The sequence below is a fragment of the Larimichthys crocea genome, chromosome VII (assembly GCF_000972845.2).
Source record: "Larimichthys crocea isolate SSNF chromosome VII, L_crocea_2.0, whole genome shotgun sequence".
NCBI lineage: Eukaryota > Metazoa > Chordata > Actinopteri > Sciaenidae > Larimichthys > Larimichthys crocea.
Window position 1 is genome coordinate 18421962 of NC_040017.1, and position 24990 is coordinate 18446951.

Consider the following 24990-nt stretch of genomic DNA (forward strand, 5'->3'; position numbering starts at 1 on the left):
GGACTGGCACATTCTCCGCAGACCTAAAGAAGAAAGTAGCGCATAAAGTATGAATTGGCAACCTGGAATCAATAAACAGGCCCACGTACAGTATATCCTTGCGCATTCACTCTTGTTTTCATCTGCTGCCTCCCACTTTGTCTATACCTTACTTTGCTCCCTTTCACTTGCCAAGCTCGCTGATGAAACCATCCTTGTAAGAATTTCAAAAATCAATGCTCAGTGAATCCCAGTTCCTACCTGTTCCCATGGCTACTATAGACAGAGAACAGAACTGTGGGAAATGTAGTCCCCCTCCCTCTCTACTGGTCTAGTTTCTCTGATTCTTTTTAGCTCTGGTGACATGGCGGCATCACTCCTTTTGATCTGTATATAAACATGTATTTTTTATTTATTTTTTATTTGACAGAGAGTATTCTTGGAGGGTGGGGTTCGGATAGACTGAGGAACAGGAGGAACATTATAAGAGTACAAAAAAAAACAGGAAAGGCTAGATGTTTAAGATTGAGTGCAATGACCAGTGCAATGGTTACACTGCGGGGCTCAGCTGTGAACTGCTGATTTACAGATCCTGAAGGACAGCCACGGCCTTCCACCCACTCTGTCGCCATGGGAGACGGTGGAGAGGAGGTCTCATTGCCTTTTCTTGCTTCCTCACACTCATTCTCCCTCCTCTACAGTACTTTACCCTCTCTCTCTGTCCACCCCAACCACCACCACCACCTTTCTGGATAACCCATGGAGCTCCTATTATCATTCAGAATCAGCCTACTAAATACAAGTTAAAACCAGGAAGGTAAACAGTAGTCAGTCTTTCAGTGTGTCTATCTGCCTGCATACACACGGTCCATTCATTTCAATGGTCAGTTCAGCTGTACTTCCCTTGTTGGTAATGTGACTGAAATGTGTGTTATCGAAAGGCTGCAGGCCTCAGTACACTGGCGGTAGCAATGGAGAAAAGGAAAGAAACCACAAACAGGAACCACAGACTGATTCCAGGAACCACCACGCAAAAACACACACACAAATACATGCACAGAGAAGCATGTGGATACACAAACACTCTGTATCTGTTTCTTCCCCCCCTCTCTCTCTCTCTTTATCTCAGAAGGCAGAAGCAACAGTTAGTGATCACATGACCACATGAGTCTTTCCTCTTAGCTCTTAGCTGGTTAGCTCAGGCACAAAGTAAATGTGAAATATGGGAAGTAGAGAGCAAGTAGGATGAGCGCGGTTATTTTTATTCTTCCACTCTATTTTACTATTTAAACAGAATATATACGGAGAGAGAGAGCATGAAGAGCTACATGAGCAGGAAAGGGGGGGATGCTGTTGCCAGGGCAACCAGAGCCGCTGTGGTTGTCATCATGAGGCTTCTTCTGCATTGTGTGTATGCGTGTGAGTTCACCCTCCTCTCTCCAGACAGGAGGCGAGGACATCCCCCTCTAACACTGTGCCAACAGAGAGAGAGAGGAAGAGACACACACACACACACACACACACAGAGCAGAGAAAGAGACAGAAAGAGAGAGAGATAGAGAGAGAAAGAGAGAGAGAGAGACTGAAACCCCATAATGCACTGCACGCTGCAGGGCTGAAGTCGTGCAGATTCATCAGTTCCTGTTCGGAGGGATTGTGTGTGAGCACACAAACTCATACACCCAAGATCGAGTGCGAGAGAAACACACACACAGACAACCAGGCAGGTAAGACAGCGTTTCTCTGACCGTGGCGGACGGCTAGTGGATTTACAAGATGATGCGTTTATCAGTCTGTTACTGCCTCATGAGAGGTTGGAGAGGGGAGAGTAGCTCTATAGAGACGGCAGGGTGTCATTAATATTTAACATGTTATGATTCCGACAACTTCCCTGCCTGTTGCTAGTGATTGCTGCTGCCGCTGCTGCTGCTGTATTTCTTTGCAAATATCTGGGATTTTTCAAAGAGTAAATATCTCTGAGAGAAATAGCTGCTGTTCATGTGATATATCTGTGTTAGTTTTTCTCTGCCAGTGGGTTTGTTTTTGCATGTTCTCTGCTTTGTGTCCAGCTTGTGGTTTAACGGCAACTGATTTGAATATGCTGGCGAGGTTTTTGCAAGTGGGAGTGCTGGTGAACACAGTGTAACTTTTAGGAAAGATTAACTCGCATCATGAAATTGCACAGTATCCACCTTGTTATTCTGAAGACTGTTTTCCCTTTTTATGTACACCAGGTACAGTCCTGCATATTTATGTGATAGAACAGTTAACACAAGATGAATTAAAGTCCTCAGTCATGTATGAAGTTTAATTCATTCGAAACATCCAGTTAATGTCGGATGCTTCATGTAAAATTATAAGATGAAGGAATGAAATGAATTTAAAATCTAAGTCTAAAACAACTGACATATACACATAGTCCCACAATACCATGATACTATACCTAAACAAACCAAACCTGTTTTTGTATGTTTATGTTGTGCCAAATGACACAAGCAGCAGTTGATTGGCGGCTTTCTCCATTACGGGTCGTTTTGTGGTTTAACGGCCACTGAGGCTTGTGACCATATCTGTTGCGCCAGAGACACAGACAGGCTGGAAAGCATGATTGCAGCAGCACAGGGCAGGGACGCTTAAACTTTATTACCCCAGGACTCAAATGAGAAATTTTAGTTCTCCACCGTGGGACCTTATTGTGAAACCATGTTTCAAAACTGTCATGTGGAGACACGGCACAAGGTCAAAATGAGGGCTTCAAGTGAGAAACAGGATGGAATCAAATTTATACATTTATTCCAGAAGGACCTAATTTAAATGTCAGCTGTATACACTGAGGCCCCTGAAGAAAACACAACACATGTTGTATTATCTCAAAAATTCAGCTTTTAAATGAAACACAGCTCAAGGTAATTTGATTGATGTTACCCTCTATCATACATAAGTCTCAGATGAGTGTTTTTTTCTTGTGTATCTTGCACCTTTTGACAGGGTTTATTATGTGGACGTGGGCTGTTCATGCAGAATATTGTAACAGACTATGCAAAGAGCTTTTGTGGCTTGGGAAATAAAATGGGAAAAAAACAAAAAAAAAAACATAATGCAGATCAGACAAAAAACAAAAAAAAAATCTTTTGAATATTCAGTTTATCTCCATTTAGCTCTGACAGAGCACCGCTTCAATCCGCACTTCCCCCTTGCAGTAATCCACCTGTCAAAACTCAAAATGGAGAAGCTCCTCTTTTTCATTATGGTTCCTTTCATTAAGAGCCCCCTTCACTATCTGTGTTGTCGCCTGATAGAATTATCCACTAGTCACATATGTGACAGCAGCATCTATATCTCTGCCTCCGCTCTGTAATAATTCAGCGTTGGTGTTCGGGAGACTCAAAGCTGCCTGATAAAAGTATATACATGTACATTATGTGTCTGTATAGTCCTCTGGGTATATAAGGTGTTCTTGAAAGTGTTTCAGATGAAGCGGAGAGATACTCCAAGTAAGGAAAAGAAAAGCAGAAGGATGTATGTCTGTCTTTAGTTATAAGTTGAAGAATAACAGTGGTCACACCACAGCTATTTCAGTGGTGAGTTTCTGTGTTTAGGAAGATTTTTTATAACAATGCTCATTCATATATATCCAACCACTGGTCTGTTATAGAGCTTTGTGTTGACAGATCCAAACATTTCCCCCCTGAGGTTGTATCTTGGGGCCTCCAGAAAATGTTGGTACCAGAACACAGGGCCGTTCAGACTAAAACGAAAGAAGCAGAGGCTCTGCAAGGTCATGTAGTTTTAATAGACCGAAATAGCTGTTGTGTATAGATCATCTGTTTATTGATTTGACCTTAGATACTCAACAATATAGAAGAGGTCTGTTATGAATGCTGAAAACCTCTCACAGGGTTGCCCTGCTGGATTTTCCATTTGGTAAGATCCTTGAGGTTCTCCGGTAGATATTCTTTTGCTCTCGGTCCAGCTCTGGCTTTGTTTAGCAGCAAGGATCAAAGATGATATATGGATCCAAATCGCCTTCTACAACTTTAACTTCTCCTGTCTTTGTTCTTTTTTTTTTTTTTTTGTCAATTTTTTTCCCCCCTCTCTCCTGTCTTTAATGATCTGGAACACAAGGGACACATGTTCATGGATCCATAGCCTCATTTTGATGAGCGAAGATGTGAGGGACACGGCTTGTGCGAGAGAGAGCAGTTTCTCAAAAGTCCTTTTGGTTCTCTTCTCTGTACGCAGACATCAGCAGAGCAGCGAGCAGGAACCTTAGTGTGCGTTAAATTATCTGCAATTGCAGCAATTATCCGTAAGTTCAGAACCTTTCACTGTGCCTTGTCTCTTCATCACTGCGCCTCTCCCATAAGACTAGAAGCCTGCTGGTGGAAAGTACATATGCTCAAGTACTGTACTCAGGTATGATTCTGAAGTGCTTGTTTTTTTTTTTACTTGAGTATTTTAAGCTATATACACTTCTGCCTCTCAAGGGTAGTGCTTTGCAGATTCATACTTTAAAACCAATGAGCATTTCAAATATAAGACATTATTATACAGCAAATTAATCTACAACCACTGTTTATATACATGTTTTAAATTGGCTTCATTTCTCCCGCTTGCTAGAATGCTACTCAGATTAATGCACAAGTAATACTTCAATAGTATAATACAGTAATGTAATGTAACACTGACAGAGGCGTTTTTTTCATTTTTAATTTTTTGCAGCTTTTTACTTACAGTTGCGTTAATTAGTATTTCTTTATTTACAGGGAGCATTTTTGCAACTTTTTGCCCAATGTTTTGATTTTCTGGCCCACAATGTAAGTGTTTGTTTCACTCCCTCAGTGTTATTTTCAGCTACAACTGGCTTGTTTGTTTCACTCCCTCAGTGTTATTTTCAGCTACAACTGGCTTTTTTTTGTGTGTGTGTGTGTGTGTGTTTGAAAAAACTCTTAAAGTTAACTGTCCAACCCCCATCCAGCGCCAGAAAAAACTCTTAAAGTTAACTGTCCAACCCCCATCCAGCGCCATCAAAGCAAATAAATACAATTAGCAACTGGCTGATGATCATAGTGGATAATTTAGCAGCTAAAGACCAAGACATTTTACTCAGAATTTGGTGGAGACCAAAGCAGATATCAAAGTAGAATATTGGACTTACCCCACGTCTCCGTAACGTCACGGCTGCGATGCTGTGTTGGTCCGTCCTCCACGTTCCCACTGGGAGCGTTTAGCCCGCCAGACTTTATTTACTTGTTCAGATTTGGTCATTTTCCTGCTTTATGTACTTTTAGACCGTGGCACTGGTGGAATTTAGGGGTTACGTTTGCCAGGTCATTAACAACAACTAACAAATCCACAATTTATAAGGTGATAATATATAGCCTAAATGCTTTGTTTATAGCTTTCTTCTGTTCCCCCAAGTAGCCAAAAGTGTTTTTTTACTTTCACTGAAGTTTTTCTGACAGTCGTACTGTGCAGACAGAGCCTTTTTCCAGAGAAATAACTATCATTGATATCATAATACAACACGGAGATGCAGCATCCCATTTCCAAGTCAGTGTAATCCTGGAAAACTACTACAGGGCCTTTTTTGGGTACAAGTCAGTGACTTTCAGGATCTGAAATCGAAATTCCATATTACCAGCGTCTGTAGTGCGTTGCTTTGACTCTATGAACGAATTGATAAATATTTATAGAAGCTGGAGCTAAACATTAACACTTTGAGCAGCACAGATCCATCATAGGTGCTTTTGAGGGAAGCTGCAGGCTGCTGTTCAATCAACACCTTTCCTTTACACTCTTAGACACACACACACACACACGCACACATGCACACACAAGCCAATACAGTGATAAATTCCAAACACCCTGATATATTGCAGACACAAGTCAGTGATGTGGCTCTGAGTCACTTGGTAACACCCACCTGACACATACACACACGCCTCCACACACACACACACACACAACACCACGCACTCACACATGCTCGCATAGACACACATGCACCTGACGTAGTGTTTGATGGAGTTAGACACCATGGCAACAGAGCTGTGACTCTTGCTGTCCTGTGAGTGGACTGAAGCTGTGGAGGAGGGAGGAGAAAAAGCTACCAGCTAGCACCACTACTCAAGTGCAGCTATTATTATTCCCAAATTTCTCTGTCTCTCTCTATTTTCTGCTTTTCCCTTTTCCCTTGTCTTCACCACAACTGCTATCCACATGCCGCATTTCTTTTTTTTTCTCTCTCTCTTTCAAGTGGAACATAAAGGGCTGTAAGTTGAAACGAAATCATCCAGAAGAAGTAGAGCGGGGAGAAGAGAGAGGTCAGCGGGGATGTATTTTTAAAGCCATCGATAGCACAAATCCTGACACATCATCAGAGGGAATTGCGTCGATTCTCTCACTCGCAACTCAGACAGCCCTCCGGATGGCGTCTTATTTGTTGACTTATTATTTTTATCTCGCTCTCCGTGCACTCTCACTCGCTGCATCACCCCCGTTTCAATCACTAAACTAAATGATTTAACTCCTCCTCTCTTTTTCTGCCTTTGTTTAACTATTTTTTAAATGTCTCTCTCTCTCTCTCTCTCTCTCTCTCTCTATTTCTTTCTTTCTGTTCATGCCACTCATGTTTTATGAAGATAATTCTTTCTTTCTGTTCATGCCACTCATGTTTTATGAAGATAACAGTGCAGATAAGGGGAGCAGGGGGAGGGTGGGTACAGGTGGACAGGTCTCACAAACAGCATCTGTATGAGATTTACTGCCTGCAGATACAGATGGTGGAGAGACTGCAAGGAAGAAAAAAAAAGGGGGGGAGAGGGAGGTGTTGGAACGGTGCAGGTGAATTGCATTTTGGTCTCTGGCAGCATTTTCACGGTCTGATTGTCAGCGTTTGTTAACATACACACATGCATACGGACGCACGCACACTCTCACGCAGTGTGAAATTGTGGGAACGTGGCTGTTGACAGCAGAAGTTTGTCTGAGTTAAGTTCCCCCCGCGTCGCCTTCCTCTCCTCTCCTCCCTCTTTTGCACATGATCCAAGTGCGAGCTGTGAAAGGTGAACTTGCAGCCTGCTGTGGATAAATTATGTGTGACATGTTTAGCTGTGCTGCCTTATATGGAGACTGGTGTATCTGAATACAGTAGGGCTCTGCCAAAAGGGAAGGTGGGAGAGAGGGAGAGGGAGAAGGAGCGAGGGAGTGAAGGACAGGCGGAGAAGGAGGAAGAGGAGGAGGAGGAGGAGGAGGAAGGAAGAGAGAGGCAGGGGAGGGAGGAAAGCCAAGGAAAAAGGAGGGAGGAGGGGGCAGTGACGGAGGGAGTGAACGAGAGGAGTGCCGCGAAGCAAGCATGAGGTTTTCACTTTCCATTCTCCCCTCAGCAGCAGTCAGATGAGTCCTTGCAGAGATACAGTAAGTCTTTGCTGTTTACTCTGTGTGTGTGTGTGTGTGTGTGTGTGTATGAGTGTGTATGAGTGTGTATGAGTGTGTGTGTGTTCAAGTTATCTCTTCTTAGATTGTCTTCTTCGTCCTGCCATTTTTTTGTCTTTGGTATTCTTTTATTCACCATCTGGATGTTGAATATGATGTGTTGACGTGTGTTCGTCTTGAGTTATACTGTATGTATGTTTATGAGTGTGTGGGGGTGTGTGTGTGTGTGTGGACATATGCAGATGGCCACCGTGTCTCACTGCTAATGTGTGGTAGTTTGAGGCGGGACAGTTTTAATGTGGAAAAGAGCTGAGCGGACAGAAGAATGGGTAACGTTAGTGTTTAATGTTCCGCAGAGTAGTTAGCACACACACACGCATGCATGCACACACACACACACACACACACTGACACACATTCCCGTTTCTGGCAGGCTACACTCTGTCTCTCTTTCTCTTTTGGACTACACTGAAATCCCTGTTGTGTGACTCCTACTGTTAACACTAAAGCTAAATATGCATTCACGCTTATGGATGAATGAATGAAAACACACACACACACACACACACACACACACACATATGAACAGCCCTACATGCCTCCTGTATAATGACTGGACTACTGGTGTTTACACTACAGCTGCCCTCAGGAAATGATTACACTCCCGCGTTGCCGAGGCCGTCTGTACCAGCCTGACGCACAATGCAACACACACACGCACGTGTACACACACGCAATCATCACAAACCATCACTGAAAGTTGCATGTTGCAAAAAAAAATGAACATAATTAGGACATAATGGCTTTATAATCTTTGGCAAAGTTTGTGTATTCATTAAGAAAGCAAACAGATGAATGATTTCTGGCCGTTAATTGGATGGAGAATAACTACATGATGGGTGCATATTGCCATGGAGAAAATAACCAGAATAATCAGAGCACAATGGATGACTCTTATTTTGAATTTTGAGTATAAGCAGGATTTGTTTGTTTTGCATTAAAAGCTGAAATAGTTTGAAAGTGTCTGAAAACTCTAAACACTCAAATCATCTTTAAACATACGCAGATCATTTCCATAGTTTCCATAATTCCAAGCTACTCGCTCCAGTGCCATGTTGGAGGTTCAACCGAACCATTCACCTTCATCTTCATGTAGCTTCTTTTATCATATCTCTGCTCTCAACTATTTGAATTGTTGAAGACATAAGCATTTTTTTCAATAGACGGCTAACCTTCATGTCTACATACTTCACGATAAAAGCCTTACAGTGGTTTGATGTAAAAACTTTTCTTTGGAATTTTTCTCAAGAAGTTTTGCCTTAATAAAACCTTGAGTTGTGAACTTATTGGCAGCTCCGGTATCATGGTAAATCAGAGCAGCTCGTGCAATTGAAAGTAGCAAAATTAAGATGAGAACCTTTGAAACAGAGACATGTCACCTGAATGTTGATTGAAATAGGTGGGCGGCCTACAACCTACAGATATGTAAACTAGAGATAACATTGTATGAGTGTTTTATTCAGCCATTTTTGAAGCATAATTGTTTGCCATAATTTAAACTCTCATATGTGATTTTATTTTTTAACAGTGACACTGTGTCTATCTATCTTTTCCCTGTTGTTTTGAGTACACACCCTCGCCCTCACATTAATCTCCACACCTCTGTCTCACTTCCCAACCCCTCTGTCTCTCTCTCTGCAGCTACCTGTCTTATTCTCTGTCTTCCTGATTTTTTTTATTTATTTTTTTCATGGCTCACTGTGCGTTTCTCTTTCGGTGCGTGACTCTCAGTGGGTTTGAAAAAGCTTCTCTGCAGATCAGAGCAGGCAGATCTACAAGGTCGTTAGAGTATAGAACAGCGAGAGCACAGAGGCACTCAGATACATACTGAATTTCACAGCACAAACGACTCTGGCTAAACAACCGCGTGCGAGAGAGAATAGAGACCAACAAAGAAAAAAAGTGAGAGTGAGAGCATGCATAGCTACCTGCATTTAAATGTGGTGAAGATGAAGACAAGGTTTCAATGAATTTGTCCTCGTTTTTTTTTTTTTCCTCTCCTCCCCCACCTTCTCGCTTCATCCCTCAACTAATCTGTCCTTTAGAAGTGATGTCATCTCCCTGCTGTCCTCAGCAGGCACAGGGCAGTCTGTCGAATGCAGATGAGAGGTGTATTTGTGTGTGTGTGTGTGCAAGACAACGTATGTGCATGTGCATAATGACATGAGCATTGATACCCTTGATAATTGAATAATGTAAATTACATTATTCAATTATCAAGAAAAAAAGAAAATAGGGCGGATGCTCTGATCAAGGTGACAGCAGGGGAATGTGAGTGGAGATGACTTTGAGTCCCAAGTCACAGAAATTGAACACAGAGCATCAAACTGGCAGATAGGCAGTCAGTCAGTCAGGGAAATGGTTGGGGGAGTCCTGTGAGGCCATTTGGCAAGTGGCAAAATCACAGTGAGTCAGTCAATGGTGTATGATTGCTGTTTTCCCTGCAGTCTGCAAAGCTGTCACTGGACTAATGCACACTAGTGGAAGATGTAATCTATAGTAAATACAGTTGGCTCCACAGAGGAGCCCTCTGTGATTTCCACAGATTAAGGTGTCAAACTGAATCACTGGTCATAGACAGCTGAAGAGTACAGATTATACCCCCGTTTGGCCAGATGACAAGTCGGGGGGGATTCGACACTTCATGTGTGTGTGGTTGACGTTTGAAAAAAAAAAAAAAGAAGAAGAAAAGAAAAGAAAGATATTTTCTTTTGGCGAGCGTCCACTCATTTCCCGACTTGATGAAAAATACAACACTGTGGAATGAGAAGAATTCACAGAAGGCCAAATCATTAGCATTAATCAACTTCATCTATTGAGCTTCATAATCTTTACAATTCTGCCATTAAGCTTTTCATCCATTCAGCTCCTAATCAGTGATCATCTTGTTTTTACTGAACCGTCTCCTGTCAAGGATTTTCCACTGTCATAAATTATTCTTATCTTGCTGTACTTATTGTATCTCTCCCTCTCTCACTATGCTCCCAACTCATTATATGCTGTATATCTGCACTCTGTCTGTCTTGGGCCATGCAACCTGTACCTCCTGTCTGTCTGCATGTCTGTCCATCTGGATGCCTTCTTTGTTTTTTTTCCCTTGTCTGACACAGTGAAAGTAATAAAGAGGACTGTGCATGTGTGTGTGTGTGTGTGTGTGTGTGTGTGTGTGTGCCTTATTTTATGTCTTATAAAGCTCCCCATGCTTGAAATGCTACATGCGGAGGTGGTGGATTTACACAAGGGAGCTTTTTGAAAGTGGGCAGACGACTTTTTTCCACTGGCATCTGTCTTGCCTCCCTTCCACCTATTACATCTATATCTCTCGGACGTCTCCTTTCTATCTGTCACTCTCTTGTCTGTCTATTTGTCTTTCTGTGTCTGCGACTTTTCCTCTCATTCTCGCTGTTTTCCAATCTCTCTTGATCTTCCCCTCCCACCCACACACACAACACACACACACGCGCACACAACACACACACACACACACACACACACCTCCTCCATTGCTATTCCTGAGAGGAGTAGACTGGTCTGGCAGTGGGTTGGTTTATGTCCATGAACTCAATGACACCATTGCTGCCGCTGCATTACACCACACCGGCACAGCAGTTTAAGATTGGAGTGAAGAGCAGAGGTATAACTGAACAAAATGTATGCATATATGCACAATACATGTAACTCCTCCCTCCTATTTTAACACCTCCGCCCTATAAATGTATATTATCTCACATCCCTATTCATGTGGGTGTCTACTATAACCGCCTCACCGCCCGTCTCTCTGCGCACGTCAGGCTGTTTAAACACTTGCGCTGATATCACAGCGCAGACGACAGCTTGCACACGTGCCACTTGACTGCCCTCGCCGTCTCCCCTCCCCTCTGTTTGTCTTACAGCTGAAGGAGGGAGTCATAGATTGCGTGCCCTTATGTGTGTGTGTGTGTGTGTGTGTGCGTCTGCGTGTGATGGAGAAGCGCGCATGAGAGAGATAGTTGATGTTGTGCATATGCATACATATTACTCATGTGGCTGTGTCTTGAATATAAATGCACAGACTGACCTTCCATTCATCTCTGAGGTTGCGTATCCTGTAGTTGATGCAGATCTGCTGTCTCATGGTTTGTGGTCAATACTAATGTGTGTGTGTGTGTGTGCTTGTGTGTGTGTTACAAGCTAGGAAAAGAAATGAGGTCTAAGATTACCCTGATGGTACAATCTGTGGAAACATCATCGTAATGGAGTATCATTTCAGAATGACCAGCAGTCAGCCGAGGACTGTCGGATCAAATCACAAGCTCGCATGGGTGGGACTGAGCGTTTGTTTGACATGGCCCACGTGCAAGCATTTATTAATACCGCTGTGCCCCCCGGCAAGGTATTTCAGCTCATTAATGTCACCGTGGTGTCAATCATTCAATGTTCCTCAACATTTAACAGTTTAAGCAGGAAGGGGGAAAAAAAGTTTTTGTTGTGACTGAGCTATAACATAAATTTATGAACACCAAATGCAATATCTTTGGCTAAAGTTAAAGGGGAAACCATCCATTATTCACTGTCATGTGATCTAATGTTTTCTTAATGAGCCTTGTTTCCACCATTGATGAGGATATTATGTAAATCTTAAATATTACTCAAACCCTAAGATCTTACCCTGCTATGATTCCAGCTAGCTATCTAACCTGAACTTATCTCAACACCGTGATGACATAAAGCATTTGCATTTGAGTGAAATCAATAAATGTAATATTGGATACATACGGAAGCCCTAAAAGGCCATACATACATACATTTTATTCCACCCGTTTTCCCGTGATAACGAGATAATTAATTCGAGATCTCGAGAAAACAAAACGATAGTCTAGTGTATTAAATCTAAAAGTGCACCCGTATTACAGAATGTATGGCAAATGCATGTAGTCCATGATACGGAGCGAGCAAACCCATTACGCCACTGTAAAATCCCTTCGATCCATAATTTCTGACAAAGGTTGATACACTTGTTGTCAGGACCATCCTGACTGTTCACTCATTCAGTATAAAGCATATTTACTGTATCATTTTTGAGCAATTCATCCTCAAAGTTCATTATTTTGAATTGAAAAAGGCATTATGTGCAATATTTACTCTACTGTAAAATCTGTTTGATCCATAATTTCTGACAAAGGTTGATACACTTTGGTTAATCCTCTCTCCAGTCCTGAGATCAAGTGTACAAACCTTTGTCAGAAATTATGGATCAAAGGGATTTTACAGTGGCGTAATAGGTTTGCTCGCTCTGTATCATGGACTACATGCATTTGCCATACATTCTGTAATACGGCGCACTTGATTCAATACACTAGACTATCGTTTTGTTTTCTCGAGATCTCGAATTAATTATCTCGTTATCACGGGAAAACGGGTGGAATAAAATGTATGTACAGTATGTATGGCCTTTTAGCGCTTCCCTAGACACAACCATTTGAAATGAACATCGTGTTAGTTTTGTTTAACAGCAGCTGTTAGCAGATTAACATACAGCAATATTACAGCTACTGACATAGTACTAAACTGCTACAACCAAAAACACTCAATAGTCAGATGTTTTGTATTCCTGTTGGCAAATTTTTGTCATCAGGTTAAAAAAACATGATATCCTAAAATTGCACAAAACCCCCTCGGGGTCCAACTCAACTCATGTCCTCTGTCAAGTGATCAGCCAGCTGATGGTCAGCAGCTTTCTGTCGGTCACGTTGGCTCAAAAATAAAACTGAAAAAAAAAAAAAAGCAATGTGAACCAACAAAGCAATCAAGTACACAGTAAGCTTACACTGTGTTTTCATATAAACAGCAAATACTGTCATCTGCTGCGTCTACAGAGAATGCATGTCCTGCCCCCTCTGCTACTGTAGCTAGACACTGTTCCCTGAGCTCCTCCAACTCAGTGTCTGTCCACACTCAAAGCTACAGTAAATGTGTATATGCTGTTGTACTGGAAAGCACAACTTTAACACCATGCTACTTTATGAAAGACAAAAGTGAGACTCAGAATAACGTGGGACTGGAGGCATCTGACTCAGAACAAAATGTTGCATACTGAGAATTGAGATTTCAGCCAGACTGTCTACTGCTTTTTCATGCATGGTTCTGGTATTTCCGTTTTATTTTGGTCATCTCTATATTAATCCTTTCGGCTAGCCACAAAAGATAGCAGACTGAAAGCAATGTGAAAGTTACAGTCACACCCACAGCCCTTGATAATGTGACATTACACTGACATTAGCTAAATTTATTGGCACGGTCATAACGGTACTGAAAGGCAAGGGTTGAGCAACTCACTGCAGCGAAGGATTTAGCAATCGGAAGATGTGATTCTGCATTTGCAAAACTTAGTTTTCTTCTTATTTAGTATTTATATTTAGTCTTTGTAAAATCAATCAAACTCTGAGACATTAGGCTGTGACACATCTGATTTGTTGAAATATCGCTCTGCTCTTTTTATGTTAGATTCTCTTGTCCCCAAAGGTTTCATTGTCGTGAACAAGGTTGCTGATCTCTCCAGTGCTATGAAAGCCTTATCAAAGGGCAGACCTTGGTTTGAGTACTGCATTCAACAGAACACAATTTGTATCTTATGGAGAAAATGGTTACTTTGGCTTGATTATGGTATGACTTAAATATTAAAACACAGTAAAGTGAAACATTTGGTTGATACAATAGGAAGTAACTTTGCTGAGTGTTTCTTTTGTAGTGTGTAAAAGACACTCTTGAATATTGCTGTTGCATCACCTCAGCTAACAGCTTTAATAGCCCCATTAATGGACAGTCGAGGAGTCTAATGGGCATTACTGTTCAAATGTCACAGAGTTCATCTGACAACCTGGGTGTCTTTCATATGATTTCCACCTTACAGCTATGATACCAGTCTGGGCCTGACACCATTAACCACTCTGTCCTTGCTTTAAAACATGGTTTCTTTAGTTGCCGTAGCGATGATGACCTTGCAGCACATTATTATCATTGGTACTGCAGCACAAGGTGTTGTGCGAACAACGGACGGGAAGGAGAGAGATAGAAGGGGCCGAGACAGTGGGCGAATAAAAACGAGGACAGCTACTATTAAAAGACGAGCCACGTTGACAAAGTTGTTTATGTCACATGATACTCGGAGCGCAACTTAGCAGAAGGCGAGCAGATTTCTAAGAAGAGGAACGATCCGCGGAGAGAGAAAAAGGCAGAAAAACGGCAAAGCATGCGCGTGAAGGGAAAGAGAAAAGGAGAACAGGTGGGGATCAGAGAAAAGATAAATGAAGAGAGATGAGAAATGTCAAGATGGTATCGCAGTGGAGCACCAGCAGTGCTTTGAAATAGAACTAAATTCTACTTTTTCTCCACCTTTGATTCCTTCTATTTTATACCTGTCTGTACTCACCTTTCCTCCCTCTCACTACCTGACACCGACCTCTTTCCCCCACCACCTTGTACTAATTGCTCATGTTTGTCTCCCATCACTCTTCCTCCACCCTCTATCCTTCCCCTGTCACCACCTTTGCTCTCGTTTACTCTCACAGCTTGCCTCTCCCCCCCTCCCTTCTTCCCGATGCTCCTATCAGTATAAAGGGCAGCTCAGGTCATATATAGATGATATCCTGGTCAGCCGGTGATGCGGTGTAATACGAAGCGTCCAGCATCTGCTTTTTGCTGCTGCAGTCAGCGCCCTTTAACCTCTCACATTACTGAATTTCCCCTCCCTCCGTCTTTCTTTTTCCTCCACCCCCTCTTCTACTTTTCAGAAGGTGCAATAATCAACCATATTTCCCAACATCCTTCGGGAGAAGGCATGAAAATTTGTGCAGATTCTAAGCCCTTCACTGAATCTGTAAGCACTTAAGGAATGTCTGAACCGTCAACTTGCTGCCTAAACAAACAGGACTGTTTGAGGGCACTTTAATAGATCAGAGTTTACACTGTGACTCTCATGGGGGAACTTTTCTTTCGAAGCAAATTGTTTCCTTTCACTTTCCACCAAGCCTTGACCATTGCTCTCTGTCTTTTGTGTTTCAAAGGTCAGCCACAGGAAATCAAAACATGGACGAACCCTGCTTTCTGCTTTCTTCACCTTCTCTCATTTTCTTTTTTTCCCTTTTGCTGGAAGTCATTCAAGGTGAATACATGGCTCCCATCTCTGGCCCCTGTTCACTCCTCATTCCTTCTCTGTCTCGCTCTGCATCGCTCTCAGATGCAGGGCTGAATGTGGCTTGTGTTAACAGTGCGAGAGGCCTTGCCATGAAAGAAAGTTCAATTCCATGTGGCTTGCCCGAAGCGTGACACATTGTTGTCAACATGCGTAGCTCAGTATTCATTTCATCAACGGGCATGAAAAATATTTGTTGACAGCCTCAATGACAAAAAGACGGGATGGATTATTATTATTTTTTTTTCTTTACTTTTAAAAGCTTAATAATAATGAGAAAGTTGGACAAATAGACAAAACAATGTTCCTGAACCAATAATTCCTGAATTTACCAGTGTGCAGGATATTAGTGGAAAATAGCTGTGTAGTTGCTGGTTGCAAGCTTCACCCTCTCCTTCCTAAAGTGAAAGAGAAAATGCAAGAAGGTTGGATGTTCTGGACTACCGTAGAAACATAGCAAGATGGCAGACTCTTTGGAAGATGACCTGCCATATCTGTAGATATAAAAGGCTCATTCTAAGGTAACACACACATACTGATTCTTATTTCCAGGTCAGTATACACTAATAAAAACATACTTCTTACATACTTCTGATCAGTAAGACAACCCAAATATACCTCTGCCTCACACGTTAGTTTTGATTGATTATTTTTTTGTAGAGAATGATGAGCAGAATTCACTTTTTTTTTTGCTGCCAACACCACCATTTGTTAATGTTCATGTACCCTAATATGAACACACATTAACCATGCATGCAGTAGTTGCTTACTGTAACAGTCACTCGTTCAGAGAGGTGTGGTATCACTGGAAGCTAAGCGGGTGTGTTTTTCCTGGAGAGCTGTCATAACCATGAAATAATCCAGAGTTCGGCCAAACGAGTGGCACCAATGGATTAGCACAGGATCAGGCGGCTTTCTTTAAACGAGGAGATACCCCCGGTGACACTCTGCTTTGTGCACGCCACAAATCAACAGCTGAAGTTTGACACGAGTGAGACAAAACGTGTAGCTGAGGTTTAGCTCATGTGCGCTTTTAAACAAGTGTGTGTGTGTGTAAAGCACGTGTGTGCGTGTCTTTTGGGGGAAGTTGGAAAATCGGGGGGTTGGGTTGGGTTGGGTGAGGGTGTAATATCCCCAGCCTTCTCCACCTCCCTCTCCTCTCCAATTTATTACCTTGGCTAGTTGATCTGATGGTGTAATAATATCTCCTGCCTCTGGCTACGGGAAATGGCCACATGCATTATTCACACATGCTAAGATGCTTATTGATGACTCCTTTATTTATATATTTCCTCAATGCCAGAGTCATTCCTCATATTTGTAACCCCCTCTTTTTAATCCTCTATTTTGATACGAGCCTCGTGCAATGAGCCTCACTCACGCTGGGTTATCAGATGTACTTGTTTGATGAGAATTTCGTTCAAACTTTTGGCACGAGGTACGTCCATGTGGAACGAGGGCTAATAATACATGAAGGTGGAGTCACATTCATTAAATCTACTTTATCTCATGTTAATGCTCATTTTCTCATAGTCTTTTTTGCATTATGTATCACAGAAGTACTGTACGGAAATCCACAGAAAACACAACGCCTGTGAGAAAAATATCATGGCGTTGCCTCAGGAATCTAGGGTAAATTTGTCAAAACTGATATGTGTCCATTCTGCAGCTATTTGCTTCCTTTTTTATCCATGCAGTCATTGTAAACAGAGTGTATTCTCTTATTCTCTTATGTCGGTGCATTCCAGAGTTCAGTGCTACTGGGTATTTCCTCTCTACTTAGACCTGTGACCTCTAAAACAGCAATGCGACAGCTATGATGAGCTATGTCTCTGGCCCCAAACTGGTACTTTATGTGTGCAAGTATGTGTAAGTGTTTTGTTTTGTTTTTCTCTCTCTCACTTTCCCTCTCTGCCTCAAACACACATTCAATGTACAGGCCCTATTACACTGCTCAGTGGTGGGTTTTGTGTTACTGTATTGAGTTTAATAATAATAATAATAATATGTAACATACAGAAGAGTTGGTCCTATTTCTAAAATTCATTCATGGTCTGTCTGCTTTAGATGCAGATCACAGCTGATGGCTGCCATGCAAGGTGCCTGCTGCTCAGGAGCGATACAGCACTTTCTATCCAAAGCACTCACAGTGATATTAAGCTCTCCCACACACACACACACACACACACACACACACACACACACACACACACACACACACTGACGTCACACCATCAGCAGCTCTACCACCTGAGTCACAGTCACCCTAATGTCTGTGTTTACTTTCGGACAGACTCGGGAACATAATGATTTCTCTATGATTTTGGTTTATTTGGAAACAATTTTGAAGCTTACGCTGCTTTTCCTTTAAAGTTACTTTAGCTGAATTGCGCTTTCTGAATGTCCGTAACAATGGCGAGAGTGAAGTTAGCTCACTGCTGATCCATATGTGCTGGATGCCATTCTTGTCAGCTGACCCGTCTTGCCGGGTTATAAAAAATTGGATGGTTTGGGACAATGCTCCAACTTTCTTCAATATTCTAAAACCACGAAAAAACAGTTGTTGAAAATGTCTAATCATTATTCTTAGCACCTAAAAATTGATTTAATTTGATTCGATTGAAAGAGAGGTACGTGACAAAGGCAAGGTAGGAATTTGATGTGAATAGCATTACTAATTTGAAAACCTATTTTTGTTGGAGTAAAGTTGAATTTCAGAGATTTCATTCCAGACTTTAATAATCTACAAATCACGGATCCCCATCAATGCCAAGTAAATGTGGCCTTCAATACTCTGAACTGAAGTTATGTAAAATCCTAAAAGAGTTTTTGAGAAGACATTCAGGGCTCAAACTCCAGACGCAATCCTCCTATGCAGCCTAAACACATGGGGCAAGGAGTCCTATAGACGGGGCCGAGCGGGGTGTTTTACCTCCTCCATCAGCAAGTGCTAAATGATTATGCAGTTAGTTATGTCGGTTTTTGGAGGCGTACTGAATTAATTAACTGGATCGTAATTAATGTATGTTAATTTTTAAGAAGATTCTTCTCATTTTGTTTCATGAGCGGTTTGGGTCAGCGAGCTGCGAGATCAAACTCATATTAAACCTAACGTTTCTAAACATTTCACAGATGGTGCGTGTTTGTGTTTTCCTGGCTGCGCTGCTGTAACTCTGATCCAAACAGCTGATCTGTTTGCAGAGTAATTCAGTGCACGGCACATTTGGACTTATTATATATGGAATATGGAGGTTTCACGGTTAGCGCCAAAGAAAATAGTCTTAATAGTGTACACTCAAACTGATATTGAATTCTTTCCTGCCCATGTCTACAGCAGTTCAGAGCTCTGCTTCTCCAAATTGACCACTAACTACGGATAAGTACCTCACTTCAAAATACTCCAAGTATGCCCTTTAATGAATGTAAATGAAAGTGGATACAGTACATTTTATATCGGCATTAACAAACAAACTGTATTTAATTATGGATTAAGTCACACTGCTGCTTAATAACATCAGTGTTGGCCCCGATAGAGATCCTGCAAATTTGATTGGAAGCAGTTCCATCAGATGCAAATGAGATGTAAAAATCCAGCTGAAACACCTCCTGTGTGCGAGCCTTTAGCAAGACCCACAAACAGAACGGACCACAAATATGATAATAAGCCCCAGGCTGAAAAAATACCACCATTTCCCTTTAACTATAAGCTTAAAATTCTTGAGGTCATTTGCATTATGTGTGTCCTCCTGCTTTTATTTGCATGCTAGAAAATGCCACCTACTGTCCTAACATCTGGGACTTCGCATTGCAACAGAGAGAAATTTATAGGAGAGGTCAGGAAGTGAGTAAGAATAGGCGATGCAGAAGACTAATTTCGCCACTCCATATTTAATGCACTGGTAATGGTAGCCCTGTCTGTATTCTCTGTCTTTACCGCAGTCTTCCTGCCAGATACAGTGGGCTGCCCTGGCCTCTCGCTCTTGTCTGCACACACACACACACACACACACACGCACATGCCTAAAATATCAGCTTTGGACTGAAAAAGTAGTTCACCGCAGATGTGACCGGCCCAAATAGGAGAAGAGAGCATGACACATAAGCAATCAATGTTTGACCAAGGGAGTATTTTTACTTGGGTTTTTTTCTTCTCGTTTCCTCTCTCACTTTCTGCCTTATTTGTGCCTTTTTTTTCTTTAAACCACAGGTTTTTTTTGTTATGTTTTTTTTACAGTATTAGTGATGATTCATCGCTGTAAATTATCATCTGGTACACAGTAGTTAAGCTGTTTCAACTTAATCTTCTGTTTCAGTTTATGATTTCTCTCAGTTCCCAGAAATTCCAGTCAAGCACAGTATTTGACGTCTATCTATGGTCAGAGAAACAGGTTTTATTTTACACATACTTTTTTTTTTTTTTTTTTTAAGTTGATTTTGTTGTGTTCACTCGCTGCCGGGAAAATCCAACGTTAACAAACAGTACCCATTTAATGCAAGATTCTCCCACACACTGTTTTCTTCACATCATTGTTGCTGTTTATCTTTGTGACTTCATTTTCTTGTGTTGTTATTTTTCGCCAGCACACGAAAACAAAAAAAAAATAACTTCAACAGGCAGGCAGCCCTGCAGACACAGAGCGTAGTGTTCTGCTTTTGACTCAAAAATCATGATCACCAGAAGGCTGAATACACGTCTGAGCTGACTCTTAAAAGTAAAGTTACCTATTCCTGCATATTTAGGGAGCTTGCTTTAAATAAAGTCATAGAAACTTCTGTCTGCTTTAAATAGAAATCATATCTGAGTGTGGGGGATCGAGAAGTGATGTAACCACATGTGGGCTGTAGGTTTGAGGACACTTACTGTAAGTGTAGCAGCTGTAGGAGTTTTTGGGGGGATGTCTGTTCTTTCAACATCCGGATGTGAGCAGAAAAGGTCACAAAGTGTTTGGATGAGTGGATTTAAGGAGAATGCAGGAATGTGCATAACAACAGAAACGCAGGGAAATATCTCACATTCTTTTTCTGTCTCTAATACTGACCTCAACTAGTCCTTATCGCTCTTGTCTTACCTGGCTACCTGCCAGCTGCGATGCTGGAAACATCTAGCGTGGCTGATTTGCCGTTTTCAGTCTCACCAGGGATTGGCAGACTAGTCAATACTTGGATACTCAAACACTTGCTCATTTGTTATTGATGGCTGTAAAAAAAAAAAAAAAAAAGTTACTGCCTTTTTTCCAGAAAAGATCAATTGCAGTTGTTCTGCAAAATTGTTTATTTGAATAGTTTTATTTTCGTTATTTTCCATTCCGCACAATTAATATGGTTGCATCTTAAGACAGAGATGCATACATAGAACTCTTCTGGCTTTATTTATTTTTTCTCTGTCTCTTGATCTCTCTCTCTCTCTCTCTTCATCACTGTCTTCCTTTGAAATAGATTGTCTGCGCTCGAATGCGTGAGCTTTACTGTTAGCGGTATGGCTTTGATTTGATTTTTCCAGCTGAGAGCCTGGCAGTCTCTGTGAGGGCTACAGTGAGAGAGGATGTGCAAGAGAACGGCTGTGAGACATGTTCGAATGAAGCTGTGCGTACGAATGCAAATGTGTGCCTAAGTGTTTTAACCTCAGTATGCGTGTGTGTGTGTGTGTGTGTGTGTGTGTGTGTGTGTGTGTGTTAATCCTGGCTCCACTGACACTCTTCCCTCCTTCTCCACAGAGAGAAGTGCCTTCTTTCGATGACCCCTTTGGCTGTTTGGCTCTACTGAAGCCACCTCTGCCTCTGTGCCTGTCCATGTCTGCTGGAGTTGCCAGTCACACCAGGAGCCCCAGGACTGCCAACCCCATTCACTGAGCCAGTCTCCACACCACTGACACCACCCCCCTCCATCTCCTGCTCTGTCTGACAGGCAGACCTCTCTCCATCCATGCCACTAAGCCCTCCTCTGTGCAAGTCAACCACTCCTCCCTCCTCTGCAGACAGAGCCTGATACTGAAGACAGACAGCTTTTAACGGCTGCTTTGAGCGGAAGGAGATTGTCTCTCTGCTGTCCCCTCCACCGCAGCCTTCTCCTCCTCCTCCTCCTCCTCCTCCTCCTTCTCCTTCCTCCTCTCCTCCAGCCCTGCATCTTTTCATCATGGGCCAACTTGATCGATAATGTGTTTTGCCATTCGTCTCATCTGACAGTTCAGCCGAGGAGCGAGGTGATAGAGAGGACTGCCGTGTGTGTTTGAGAGAGAGCGAACGAACGAAAGAGAGAGAGATTACAAAGCAAACCTCTGTGGCCGTCACCAGCCCAGGCCCTGGGTGACAGGCTGTGAAGGATTCCTATTACAGCCACAAACAGACTCTTAGGATGGGCCGCAGGTGGTAGGCGAGTCCCAAAGCCTCACAGGCTTTACCTCTGAATCAGACCCCGGAGACAAAACTTCTTAAAACCGTCCGTTTCCCATGTCCTTTACCTATTCTTTCTCATCATTCGTCCCAGTGTCGTTAGAAACATACAGACGCGCACATAATTGCATTTCCCGGATACCCATTCCTCTCAATCGACCCCTCCTGCCTGGTTCGAAATGGCGGTAAACGTGACACCGATCCGGGACACAAAGTGGCTGACGTTGGAGGTTTGTCGGGAATTCCAGAGAGGAACGTGTTCACGACCGGACAGCGAATGCAAGTTCGCCCACCCTGCCAAGAGCTGTCAGGTGGAAAACGGCAGGGTCATTGCCTGTTTTGATTCACTCAAGGTGAGTGTGACAAACACCTGTGATGTTCATTCATCACTGCCTTGTCTTCTCTTTCTCCTAAGTCTTACTTGGGGGTTTCAGGGATGCCAGAACTTGTTTGACCTAAAGAGAAGATGAAGTTTGTGCAGAGGAGCAAGTGAAAATTGCAAAAATAGTTTTTAGTGATTTATTTATGATATGATGATGAATTGCTGTAGATTCAACTACCCAATATTATATAGAGAAAGTAAAATTAACCAATTTTCTACACAGTTAGTTTTATACTTAAGTAACTTTTGGATGCAGTACGTTTACTTATATTGACGTATTTTCACAGTGTGGTATCAGAACTTTTACTTAAGTAAATGATGAATATTTCCTCCGCCACTGACACACACACACACATACACAGTTTGCCAACAGGCATGACAAATCGCTCTGATTTATACGTTACTGCTCTGACATTACCACTAACTACGCATATTTCATCTTAACTTACATTCATTCTTTCAGCACTTTCAGTACATCTGGATGCAGCAGCCTCTGTCAGGGTGATTTGTCTTGTCTGTTGTCCACACGTTTCTGCTGATCTCTGAGTGAGTTTCGGGCTAGAAAAGTGTTTGTCAGTCGATGACTTTGGTTTGCATTCGCTGCAAAACCCCCTGCTTTTGTGCAGAACATCAGGGAATGTAGTAATAGTGTTTTTTTATTGGTAAATCTTCACAAGGAGGTACATGAAATATGGAGTTTGGGGATGTATGGTTCAGCTTTTTGCTCAGGGGAATGCGATGAATGATGGAACTTCATCTATTGGTCGAATCTGCAGGAGAAAGTTGAAGTGAGTGGACTGAATTGCAAGGTCACGCAGGATGCGGTCGAATTTGCATTCAGCATTGTGATTTCCCGGACAGACTTTTTCATTCTGAAGAACTGTCTGTACCAAGTTGGAAGCAAACAGCAGTGATTTTGCAGCAAAATGAGATATTGTTTCTTGAGGTGTAGCCATGACATGGGGATAAATACTTTTTAGAGCATGTGTGTGTGTGTGTGTGTGTGTGTGTGTCTCGGTAAGCTGAGATGAGGCAGTAATCACATTAACATCTGTGAATCCGACTCAGACTTTCCTTCACTGGCACAAAACTTTAGTGCAGGACTGTCGGACTGTCAGCTGGCACACTGCGAAAGTTTCTGTGTGATCGTCACATCAACAGGCTGAATGGGAAATATAGAAGTAGGGCAGCACACTGTGTATATCATGTTTGTATGTGAGTGTGCGAGTGTATGTCTGTGTGTTATTTTGAGGTCATGCAGCACAGTGGGGTGTTCTCAGAAGGCTCTGTAATTTACTGTCTATTTTTGCCCTGGCACTGGGACAACACACTCCCACTATGCAGCTCCCCCATCTCTCTCTGAGAGACAGGGGGAAGAAAAATCAAAGAGGAGAGAGGAATAAGAAGAAAAAATAGAGAGAAAAATAAATTGGACTGGGTCAAGAAGTTCTGATAGGAAAGAAAAATATATATCAACATATTAAGGAGGTCATTACAGGACTTTGTGGCAAGAAATGTTTACCTGATGCCCAAAAGCCAATTAGAACGTCTTTAGTGTCAGTAGACTGTAACCAAAGTGCATGAGCCAAGGCTTTAACAATAATTCAAAGTGAATTTGATTTTTGTGTCAACAGTCATTTTGTTATGTTGTGTGTCAAACCAACCATGTCTCCTACAAACTCAGTTTATATATTACTCTACAACAATGTAGGCACATCCTGGACGGGGACAGAACATTGTCAGCGATCATAATCTTGGCATAGTAATTAAGTTTTCAACAAGACTATGATTCCACAGCCATGCTTGCAGCTTGTGAGGATGTTTATGTCGGATAATGTTGTCATAGTCTGTGTTAGCATGCAAATGTTGACTAATAAGACCTAAACCACAAAGTACAGCCGAGATTGAATATCAATAATCTTTGCAGGTCATAAATCAAAATATTGGACAAATTCAATTTTTTACCTGATGTTGGAGCTGGATGACAAATTACTGGATTGCTATGGTTGTTGCAATTCATCCTCTGGGGAATATGAGCGTCTGTAAAAAATGTCATGGTAAAGTGGTGAACTGAAAAAAAGTATACCTCCTGTCTCATGCTTGAAGACTTTTTGAGTATAACCTATGACCAAGGCCCTCTCTCTAACCTTAACTAATGACGATAAAGTCATTAATCATGCTGTAATTGCCGCAAGATGATATCACAGATAAAACAAATGAAAATAATGTTGTCAGTGAATGTTTTTACAGATCAGTCATTCGATAACATCATTCCGAGGAAACAAACTGAAGTGTCAACGCACTTCAACTAAAAACTCTATCAGAAGAAGAGAAGATAAGGCAATAAAGAGAACATTTTAACAGGCTGTAAGCAACGCATTATCGATTAGGTCGAAACACGGTTCACATTGTGGACTCGCACACTCAGTGAATGTACAGCTGCTCATGCATTTAATTCAGGGTCAGCTGCAGCAGCATGAGACATGGCTGAGAGCCAAGCTGAGAGCCAACAATAAACACACTGGCCTTGTGTAATACAGTATATCGTATGTGAAGACAAGTACATGTGCATG

The 24990-nt window shown here is 42.0% G+C and overlaps 1 protein-coding gene across 9 annotated transcripts in view; it reads left to right on the top strand.

The window, feature by feature from the left end:
* Positions 1-1509: 1509 nt before the first annotated feature.
* The window catches only part of LOC104927648 (muscleblind-like protein 1), a 65588-nt gene continuing 42107 nt past the window's right edge, over positions 1510-24990 (top strand). For 8 of the 9 annotated variants that reach the window (XM_027279979.1, XM_027279982.1, XM_027279984.1 and 5 more), the window contains exons 1-2: positions 7246-7398; positions 21361-22388. In XM_027279979.1, coding sequence (XP_027135780.1) covers positions 22215-22388 — 174 coding nt within the window. In that variant the 5' untranslated portion in view covers positions 7246-7398; positions 21361-22214. Of the gene's footprint in view, positions 1707-7245; positions 7399-21360; positions 22389-24990 lie in introns of those variants that run through there. The other variant, XM_027279980.1, reaches the window with a different exon arrangement.